We start from the raw sequence: 12197 nt of genomic DNA, 5'->3' as shown, positions 1-12197 counted from the left end.
TGTTGGTTTATTCTGGCTCCAACCCAATAAACATTCCAAGAGGAATCATGATGAAATAAATATAAACTGTTAAATGATTAAATATTGCATTAAATTGAACAGCAAAATTGTTTATTTATCTGGTGCAAACAATTTCTTCCCCACAGTTTGTGCACAATGTAAGCATTAGTAAATGCTCTATGGCTGAGGTTTTACATTCTCTTCAACAGCTGTTTTTGTTTCCCAACAAATTTGATTTAATTATATTGATTAAACAATGACAATGTCTGGAAATGGGGAAGAGTTACTTCCCTTCATTCTAATAATAATTCAACACATGTTGCACTCACAGTAAAACAAAGCTGTCCATTACCACATGACCAAATAAAAATAACACATTCTGTTTCCTTATCCTCCTAGTGTATCCTCACTTCCTGAATCTTCCCACTCGCGTTAACTCACTGCAACCATTTACATGGAAGATAAACCAGAAGGCTGCTGATATCAGATGGACTTACTTTGGTTTTGGGGACAATGTTGAGTCCCAGTTTTTGGTCCACCACGCTGGCGCCGGCCTCGGACAGGTACCCTTGGTTGGGCACCAGACAGCTGCGGCCGAAGCAGCATGGACAACACAGCTTGTGCATCCACTTGGTCCATTTGGGATTCAGCTGACCGTAGGGCTCCTCGTCCTTTGGCTTGAACACACCTATGGTTTTCTGGAAAATAATTTGCACAATGAATAAACATTATTTTTTCACAATCAGTCAAGAATGAAACCAAAGTTTCATTGCCATGTCACATTTCTATACCACTGAAGTAAATATCCCCCTACCACCATGCCAAACATTCTCATATAAACACTGGCCGTAAAAACAAGTCAGTTATTGGCCTTCACATGCTCTAAGCTTCACATGCTCACAAATTATCTGAAACAGACTGCTTGAAAAATCAGAAATAATCAAATATTCCAACCATCTCTATGACTTGGGAACAACAATCAGCTTAAACATCTGTTGAGAACGTCATTCTGACTACTCAAGTATACTCTAATCTATTCATTCTGCTCACCCCAATTCATCATGCTCCTAGTCTAAAATTCTGTTTTCGCTAATCGTAATGACAGCTGCAGTATAGAGTAGCAGTCACAGCACAGAAGCTATGAAACCATTTATTCCCACACATTCACTGACCCAATGAAACAAAGCACATGTCGCCAGTTGGATTTTATGATTTCTCTCGGAGAATATATTTAGTTTTAGCAAACAGACAAAGATACATCTTCTTGTCCGATCCAATGTCACATAACATGGCAGCTGCAGGTGATCAAGGTAATGGGTCACATATACATCAATTTTGGGACTGTATTTTATTATTAACTTTTATTGATTCTTTGTCAATCAATAGAACTTGAAATTCCTATTTATAGATAAAATAGATATTTCACAATTTTCCAGACATATACTAGGAACTAGATACCAGCATGTCATTTATTAATGTCAAGTTTGTTTGTAAATAAACAAAAAATGGAATGATTATTAACTATGTTTTCATCAGACAGTCAGATTTAGGAACAAATCATGATGGTTGAGATGTGAAATTATCATGGCTGCTGCATGTAACCTAGCCTTGCTCTAAAGCTGTACTGAGTGGTAAGCCCATGCATGTGTAGTAATTCTATCCTTTAAAGATGCAAGTGTAGATAAGGATCCGAGTCTGTTATTTATATATTTTTTAGAAATTATTATGTAAACTATTCATTATTTCCTTAGAGACTTGTGCAAGTCTACAAGTAACCTTAACTGAACAAAACTGAAGTTACCAGAACCAGGAAGTGTGCAGGTCACTGACCTTGCAGTGTGTATGGCAGAGTACCATGTCAGGACTAGTGTTGGGAATTGGTTAAAATCTCATAATTGATGACTGGTTCATTACTACCGATCAATCATCGAAAATAATTGGTTAGCATCATTTATGAAATTTGTTAATGCACATAAAAATAAGGTAAAAAACAAGTAGTTCTGTGGGGTTTTTTTTAAAGGATGACTAGTATGTTAGGAACATAAATTTCTTGGAATCTTTAAGATAAATTCAATCGTGACTTGAAACGAGCTTGTAGTGCTTACGAAATGTAACAGACAAAACTAACCATGTGAAAAATATTGTTAATGAAAACAAGTGTTCCAGAATTGTTTGTGTTCGATTATGAGAAATTATGATCGATTGCTTGGTCGTTTAGTCACTACGACCAATCTTCGATTATTTCAATTAATCGGACCACCACTAGTCAGGACCAGACAGGGAAGGTTATATTATTACACACAGGGTTCACTGTTATAACACATTTAACTGTCTGGAGATTACCAGTATTATATCTGGATGTATTCTGTCAGAAAAGAATCTTAATGTTTGAGAAAAACAGACAGTGACAGAGATGACAGGGTAGATGTGCACAAGCACAGTTATGGTGCTGACAAAAAAAGACATATAACTAGGAGATCCTGGCATTAAAACCTTGTCTACTGGATACTTTCACACCAAAGGGACACAACTCTGCACAGCGAATGATGGTATCTTACAGCTTCACACCACCATGTCCCATTTTGTCATTACCACACATACAGGTACAATGTTGGAACTGCAGTGAAGCCAAATCAGGGTTTGGCCTGTGGTGTGCCAAACATGACATTGGATAGACATCACCGCAATTCCCCAAAAGCCATGATATATGAAATGGAATGCAGCACATTCAAGTGACAGCTGCTTTTATGAGTGATAAAAACCCATAATATATAATGTTCCACACATACCACACTATGATTATCCTGTACACCAGCAGAATGTACTGTTTCAGGGGCCTGTTCCTCATAGCGATCGTAGTGCTACGACTGTCGTAAGTCTTTGTTAAAGTATGGGGGTTACGATCACCTTAGGGTTATCATCTGGGGGCCAGATCAACAAGACACATACCTCCAGTTTTTATTCATACATTGACTGAGTGAGTGAGTTTTGTTTACGCCACTTTTAGCAATATTCCAGCAATATCATGGCAGGGAGAAAACCAGAAATGGGCTTCACACATTGTACCCATTGGGGAATCGAACCTGGGTCTTCAGCATGACGAGCGAACACTTTAACCAATAGGCTACCCCACTTCCTTTACCCATACAATGGCTGGAGGCATGTTAGTTTGTCACAGATTAGAGGCTGCTAACAGCACAAGTCCTTCTGTCTAATGGTGCTGGTATCCAGCTACAGATCTTCAGACTGCTCACAGATCACAGTCTTCTGTGACAAGCAAATCCTGCTCCAGCTAAAGAATGCAACTCTTTAGCTGGAGCAGGAAAGCACTTTTGGGGCACCTGTGTCTATTCACCAATTATACAATGAAAGCTTTTTCCATTTACAAATCTACTTTTTCCCCAAGTAAATATGGCCTCCTGCAACCAGGTGTTGGTGACAGCAGAATCGGGATGAATGGCAACTTTTCTTACACAAATGTTTTCTCCAATGCAGACAATGTAAATATTTCTGATGTGACTCACTGTACCATGTGTCCTAGACATGCTGCACTAGTCATAAATCATGCAACAGTTGTGGCCATGGTAGTGTTCAACTCCAACTACAGCAATCATAGTTACACTTAGAACTCTTCAGATAATCCTCATACATTGTATTTCTCAATATATTAACCCACACAGATTGTATCACTATATGTATCATTGTAGGTGTGTATTTGTACCTGTTATATCACACAGTCCTAAAGCACATACAGATTGTATCACTATATGTATCATTGTAGGTGTGTATTTGTACCTGTTATATCACACAGTCCTCAAGCACATACAGATTGTATCACTATATGTATCATTGTAGGTGTGTATTTGTACCTGTTATATCACACAGTCCTCAAGCACATACAGATTGTATCATTGTAGGTGTGTATTTGTACCTGTCATATCACAGTCCTAAAGCACATACAGATTGTATCACTGTATGTATCATTGTAGGTGTGTATTTGTACCTGTTATATCACACAGTCCTCAAGCACATACAGATTGTATCACTATATGTATCATTGTAGGTGTGTATTTGTACCTGTTATATCACACAGTCCTCAAGCACATACAGATTGTATCATTGTAGGTGTGTATTTGTACCTGTTATATCACACAGTCCTCAAGCACATACAGATTGTATCATTGTAGGTGTGTATTTGTACCTATTATATCACACAGTCCTCAAGCACATACAGATTGTATCACTATATGTATCATTGTAGGTGTGTATTTGTACCTGTTATATCACACAGTCCTAAAACACATACAGATTGTATCATTGTAGGTGTGTATTTGTACCTGTTATATCACACAGTCCTAAAGCACATACAGATTGTATCACTATATGTATCATTGTAGGTGTGTATTTGTACCTGTTATATCACACAGTCCTAAAACACACACAGATTGTATCATTGTAGGTGTGTATTTGTACCTATTATATCACACAGTCCTAAAGCACATACAGATTGTATCACTATATGTATCATTGTAGGTGTGTATTTGTACCTATTATATCACACAGTCCTCAAGCACATACAGATTGTATCATTGTAGGTGTGTATTTGTACCTGTTATATCACACAGTCCTCAAGCACATACAGATTGTATCACTATATGTATCATTGTAGGTGTGTATTTGTACCTGTTATATCACACAGTCCTCAAGCACATACAGATTGTATCATTGTAGGTGTGTATATGTACCTGTTATATCACACAGTCCTCAAGCACATACAGATTGTATCATTGTAGGTGTGTATTTGTACCTGTTATATCACACAGTCCTAAAGCACATACAGATTGTATCACTATATGTATCATTGTAGGTGTGTATTTGTACCTGTTATATCACACAGTCCTCAAGCACATACAGATTGTATCATTGTAGGTGTGTATTTGTACCTGTTATATCACACAGTCCTAAAACACACATTGTACAGATTGTATCATTGTAGGTGTGTATATGTACCTGTTATATCACACAGTCCTCAAGCACATACAGATTGTATCATTGTAGGTGTGTATGTGTACCTGTTATATCACACAGTCCTCAAGCACATACAGATTGTATCATTGTAGGTGTGTATTTGTACCTGTTATATCACACAGTCCTCAAGCACATACAGATTGTATCACTATATGTATCATTGTAGGTGTGTATTTGTACCTGTTATATCACACAGTCCCTCAAGCACATACAGATTGATATGTATCATTGTAGGTGTGTATTTGTACCTGTTATATCACACAGTCCTCAAGCACATACAGATTGTATCATTGTAGGTGTGTATTTGTACCTGTTATATCACACAGTCCTAAAGCACATACAGATTGTATCACTATATGTATCATTGTAGGTGTGTATTTGTACCTGTTATATCACACAGTCCTCAAGCACATACAGATTGTATCATTGTAGGTGTGTATTTGTACCTGTTATATCACACAGTCCTCAAGCACATACAGATTGTATCATTGTAGGTGTGTATTTGTACCTGTCATATCACACAGTCCTCAAGCACATACAGATTGTATCATTGTAGGTGTGTATTTGTACCTGTCATATCACAGTCCTAAAGCACATACAGATTGTATCACTATATGTATCATTGTAGGTGTGTATTTGTACCTGTTATATCACACAGTCCTCAAGCACATACAGATTGTATCACTATATGTATCATTGTAGGTGTGTATTTGTACCTGTTATATCACACAGTCCTAAAGCACATACAGATTGTATCACTATATGTATCATTGTAGGTGTGTATTTGTACCTGTTATATCACACAGTCCTCAAGCACATACAGATTGTATCACTATATGTATCATTGTAGGTGTGTATTTGTACCTGTTATATCACACAGTCCTCAAGCACATACAGATTGTATCACTATATGTATCATTGTAGGTGTGTATTTGTACCTGTTATATCACACAGTCCTCAAGCACATACAGATTGTATCATTGTAGGTGTGTATTTGTACCTGTTATATCACACAGTCCTCAAGCACATACAGATTGTATCACTATATGTATCATTGTAGGTGTGTATTTGTACCTGTTATATCACACAGTCCTCAAGCACATACAGATTGTATCACTATATGTATCATTGTAGGTGTGTATTTGTACCTGTTATATCACACAGTCCTCAAGCACATACAGATTGTATCACTATATGTATCATTGTAGGTGTGTATTTGTACCTGTTATATCACACAGTCCTCAAGCACATACAGATTGTATCATTGTAGGTGTGTATTTGTACCTGTTATATATAACACACAGTCCTCAAGCACATACAGATTGTATCTATATGTATCATTGTAGGTGTGTATTTGTACCTGTTATATCACACAGTCCTCAAGCACATACAGATTGTATCATTGTAGGTGTGTATTTGTACCTGTTATATCACACAGTCCTCAAGCACATACAGATTGTATCATTGTAGGTGTGTATTTGTACCTGTCATATCACACAGTCCTAAAGCACATACAGATTGTATCACTATATGTATCATTGTAGGTGTGTATTTGTACCTGTTATATCACACAGTCCTCAAGCACATACAGATTGTATCACTATATGTATCATTGTAGGTGTGTATGTACCTGTTATATCACACACAGTCCTCAAGCACATACAGATTGTATCACTATATGTATCATTGTAGGTGTGTATTTGTACCTGTTATATCACACAGTCCTCAAGCACATACAGATTGTATCACTATATGTATCATTGTAGGTGTGTATTTGTACCTGTTATATCACACAGTCCTCAAGCACATTTGTACCTGATTGTATACAGATTGTATCATTGTAGGTGTGTATTTGTACCTGTTATATCACACAGTCCAAAGCACATACAGATTGTATCACTATATGTATCATTGTAGGTGTGTATTTGTACCTGTTATATCACACAGTCCTCAAGCACATACAGATTGTATCACTATATGTATCATTGTAGGTGTGTATGTGTACCTGTTATATCACACAGTCCTCAAGCACATACAGATTGTATCACTATATGTATCATTGTTGGTGTGTATTTGTACCTGTTATATCACACAGTCCTCAAGCACAGGGCACACACGGTACAGGAACCTCTTCTACAAACCGGACCCCAGCTGTACGTAATGAAACCGGGTTCTGGCTTCTAAGAATTTCCTGTTATTAGTCACACACAATATATTTCCTGACGCTCAAAAATATCATGTTTGTTAGGGTCATTGTGACCCGACATTTTCCTAACCAAACACTGTTATCAAGAAACGTATATATTTTGATTACCATGGTGTAGGATATTTCTATATAGTATCTATATTGATAATTACCGTCATTACAAAACAAGGAACTTGCAAATGGCTCATTTCAAACACTGCACCATAAGTTTCTGCAAGATGCATTGTCCGATACAAACTTGGCTATTCTCTTCAAAATCATCTATCTGCTTACCCACACCTACTGAACCCATCAACAAACACTCCATGTCAATGTCAACGCAACTGTCCTCAAAATTCGAGAAAAAACAATTCTCATTTAGCAAGGCCTGAAATGTTCAAGCCAGGTAAACATGTTAAACAAACCAATGAAGAATTTTAACAATGAAAGTCAGAAGTCATGAGATCCAGAGTGCTGAATTCCAATGTTCTAATCGTGGTATTTGCTGTCACATGGTAGGGAGGTTCGATGGCAAATGTCGCCTGCTGTCAGTGACCCCAGTGTGAAGTGGTCACTGTTTGCTGGCCATATTATCACCACCATGTCCAGCGTGTGTAACATCAGGGAGGGCCCAGTAACTCAGGTCATGATCATTATCATATAGGGCATTGTCAGGGCATCCTTGACAAACGGAACATTTCACACCCGTGGTGCAACACTTGCTTCCTCTCAGATCATTATCTCATTTCACATAAATAGTTCATGCTTCCCATCGATCTGCTGAAACAAACAGTCCATTTCTAAAATTTGTTTTTGTAGTTGCAATTATGGAAACATACATATATGTATTTTAAAAAAATGCCTGCCAGAAAGGTAAGATCATGTGTCCCTTTATTTTTCCTGTCTGCATCTGTTACATAACATATGAAAAGCAGCCATAATAATAATTTCTACTGTTGCAATATCCTTGACTATATACTGCCTTGGCGTCTACCTGGACTGTATGAACTCAAAACCATCAAAAATGGAACACACTTTAAATACAAAGGTTAAATCTTCTGGCTGTTTTCAAATTTGCTATACTATATATAATGTATTCCTCAAAGATTATTTGGTGAAGGACACAAACTGACATGATTTGATATGATTCAGAAACTGTCATGAACATGGCCAAAATGCCACTGCAAGATAACTATGGGGAATATATCATGCTTGATTAATTATCATGCTAATATGATGCAGGATTATTAGATACAGACTTTATCTTCTTTGTCATTTATTGTTTTTATTGCCAAATGAATCATGTGTCTATATGCCAAGATCATGATTATAGAACAAAAGATACAAAATTACAATAAAACGATAGACTGTTCCGATTTTTTATAAATTGAACAAATGAACACATACAAAAACATCTTCCAAATACTATTATATTCAATCAAAAGCAGCATTTGTTTATTTGTTTTTTTGGTATGCTTTCAACCTTTGTGAATCTAACAAAAGACTGTGAAAGAAGAGCCTTAACATTAGAGGTGACTAATATCATCAAGTGGTCAGACTCTGTGTTTTGGTTGACACATGTCAATTTTGTATCCCAAATGCATAAATCGATGCTCATGATGTCAATCACTGGATCATCTGGCCCAAATCATTATCAGACTTCCATTATACAGCTAAACTATGTTTTAGTGATTCGTTAAACTCAAACCAAAATGGAAAGTGTGAATCATGTCCATCAACTCAATGTTGTGAGCATGTGTGGGATGTTATGTAGGGTAACAACATCAAGTGGATATAATCTATCATAAGTAAATCCATATGATTCCGCATGGAAGCACCTGAGTCCAGTGTGTAGCCTCTTACAATGAGCAGATGCTCTCTGACATCCAAGTGGATCGATGATCTAACTTGAGGCTCTTAAACGCTTAGAATAGAACAGAGGACACAGTCAAAATGTCAGGTATATTTATCCTGAGATGAGAATACAATGCAGCCTACGTGACAATACTAAGGTTGCCAGAGATATATCCAAGATAGGCACATAACAGCAAAGCACTGCAACTTGCCTCTGTCATACATCTAACAGCTCTCATTTATAAATGTTAAATTTATTTCCAGATTGCTAAGAAAGATGCAATTATTATTTAAGTTGCCAGCATAGTATTCCACCGAAGCTAATATCAGATTGTCTTGTAGTCTCCAGCTTTCAAGTTTTTCAGCATAGTATTCCACTGATGGTAGTATCAGATTGTCTTGTAGTCTCTAGCTTTCAAAGTTGTCAACATAGTATTCCACTGAAGCTAATATCAGATTCTCTTGTAATCTCCAGCTTTCAAAGTTGTCAACATAGTACTAGTATTCCGGTGAAGCTAATATCAGATTGTCTTGTAGTCTCCAGCTTTCAAAGTTGCCAGCATAGTATTCCACTGATGCTAATATCAGATTGTCTTGTAGTCTCCAGCTTTCAAGGTTTTCAGCATAGCAATCCACTGATGCTAATATCAGTTTGTCTTGTAATCTCCAGCTTTCAAAGTTCTCTCTGAACTTCTTCATAGTACCTAGTTGAATTCAAATTTTACAACTGGATTTATTAGTTCATTGATCACTTGATTGTTTGGCTTGTTTGCAGGCTGCCGTCGCATAGCAGTGGTGTAGAGCTACTTTTCAGTAAAATACTAACTTTTTTACTACATTTGTGTAAATGTCGGGTGTTATCGGTTGGGCAAGACATGCTTACCCTTCATGCCATCACCTGGTGTTGTCACTAATTATCAATGGTTCGTGCATGGAATTTTCACAGCTGTTCTGTCCCCTACACCAAACAAATCTGATTTGATAAAATTATTAAAATCAAATCAGATTTTGTTGTTGTAATTCTGTATACCAATGGTACGAATGATAATAACATGGTAATTACATGAATATCTAGATCTTGGCTGCCAACTTATATATTGATTTATGATCATATTACACAAAACCTGAAAAAAAGTTACATAGTTCACTTTTTAAGATCAAAGATAGGCATTATTGTTTTCTATGACCAATAACGTTCAGATGTTCAGATTAGTGGATTAAACATAATTATATTTAAGTGTATAATGGGTTTAGCAATAACCCCAATTTATTGGCAAGACAGCTGGTTTGGCCTGAACAGTGGCCTGATCAACCTATAGGCTACACATTAATGTCTGAGCAGAAAGCCAACACACAACACATGCTACAATCAAGTTAAAACATTGTAGATTTCTTGTGCACAGTGAAATCTATATTCCCTTATGCTCATCTTAGTGAGTGAGTGAGTTCTGTTTTACGCCACACTCAGCAATATTCCAGCTATATGGCGACGGTCTGTAAATAATCGAGTCTGAACCAGACAATCCAGTGATCAACAGCATGAGCATCGATCTGCGCAATTGGGAACCGATGACATGTGTCAACCAAGCCAGCGAGCCTGACCACCCGATCCCGTTAGTCACCTCTTACGACAAGCATGGGTTACTGAAGGTTCATTCTAACCCGGACCTTCACAAGTCTATGCTCATGTGAACATTATGGAACAATTATGAGGTTCAAATACCAATCTTATGAGTTTCAATGAAATACATACAAAACTAATACCACTCACACAAATATAAAGCCCAAAAATGTCTTCCACAATAAATTGTACATTCATTCAACTTATTATTCATCATGTTGATTAAGTGGTACACATTCCAGGTTAAAAACGTTTCTCAAAAGCCTACGCTGGTTGGACAAGGTGGCCTAACCCACCACGTTGTCAGATTCAGTAACTGATCATGTGACAGCCTCAATGACATGGACCGCCGCTCATGATATCAATCACGTGATTGTCTGGTCCTGACAAGAATATGTACGGGCCAACATCATAATGTTTGAATGTTTCTATGTGTGGCATAACAAATAAACAAAACAATCAATACTTATAAATGGACATGTTCCTTGTTCTATCCTGCCCACTCTTTTGGCATACTATCTCAGTAATACAAGACAAATCTTATGGATAACAACTTCTTGATTTATTTTACACAACGTTTCTGGGTTAGTTCTTGCCCCTTCGTCAGGTGGGCAATCAAGAAGTTGTTATCCATAAGATTTTTCTTGTATTACTACACCAACTTCTATCACACCACACATCACTGACCCCATACAATGCCATGTCTAGATTTCTGGTTAATACTTCAGATCATAGTATCATGTTCTATGGCAAGTACCGATTCACTATCAGATATTGTCTTCACTGATATCTAGAACCAACATCTGGCAGTGAAGTTTGGCATGTCACTTTAAACCACACATTCATACTGAGTTAAAAATATATACATCATGATAAAAAAAACATACCTAAGTCCACAAAAAAAAAAGAAAAAAGAAAGATAAGTACAGTTAATAAAATCTAAAACCATTTTGCCTAAAATCATCTCAATAATGGGTTCGGTTCCACAAAAAGCATGATTAACCATTGTATCCAAAGGAGGTCATCCAATCAATACTCCACCTATCTACATCCTCTTTTTAATAATAAAAATAAAAATAATAATAACATGGTGCATACTTATAATTTGCCAAATTCACCGGCTAAAGCATGGTCAAGTCGCTACATTATTACCAAGGTCAACTGATCAGTGTATACATCCCCAGCTGCCAGTAAGCCAAAAGGTTATTTGAGTTTTAAAAAATATATCTACAAATAAATGATTAAAAAAGGACATAGAAACAAACCTTATCACAAGGAAATGTTTATAACATCTAGATCTAAACTGGTAAAAGTCTCAGGACTTTGAACAACGGTACAAGAATCTGTATCAAAACGTTGCACTCACGAATAAAACAAGTTGTTATCCATAAACTTTGTTCTATACTTTAAACACTAGTTTCTATACGCCTTACAGTATGCTTGTTCATCATGTTCAAATAATCCAAGACTCCTAAAAACAAATATTGTAGCTAAAAATAAAATCAGGAT

At 36.7% G+C, this 12197-nt stretch overlaps 1 protein-coding gene across 1 annotated transcript in view; it reads right to left on the bottom strand.

The window, feature by feature from the left end:
* LOC124258268 (phosphatidylinositol 4-kinase type 2-alpha-like) overlaps positions 1–12197 on the bottom strand; it is a 40956-nt gene that overhangs the window by 12041 nt on the left and 16718 nt on the right. The window contains 1 exon segment of the mRNA XM_046692334.1: positions 498–698. Within this exon segment, the coding sequence (XP_046548290.1) occupies positions 498–698 (201 nt within the window).

Source organism: Haliotis rubra, unplaced genomic scaffold (genome assembly GCF_003918875.1).
Source record: "Haliotis rubra isolate DU_JTF1 unplaced genomic scaffold, ASM391887v1 Scf69, whole genome shotgun sequence".
Classification (NCBI taxonomy): Eukaryota; Metazoa; Mollusca; class Gastropoda; order Lepetellida; family Haliotidae; genus Haliotis; species Haliotis rubra.
Note: the sequence above shows the minus strand (reverse complement) of the source record. Positions and strands in the feature narration are given on the sequence as shown.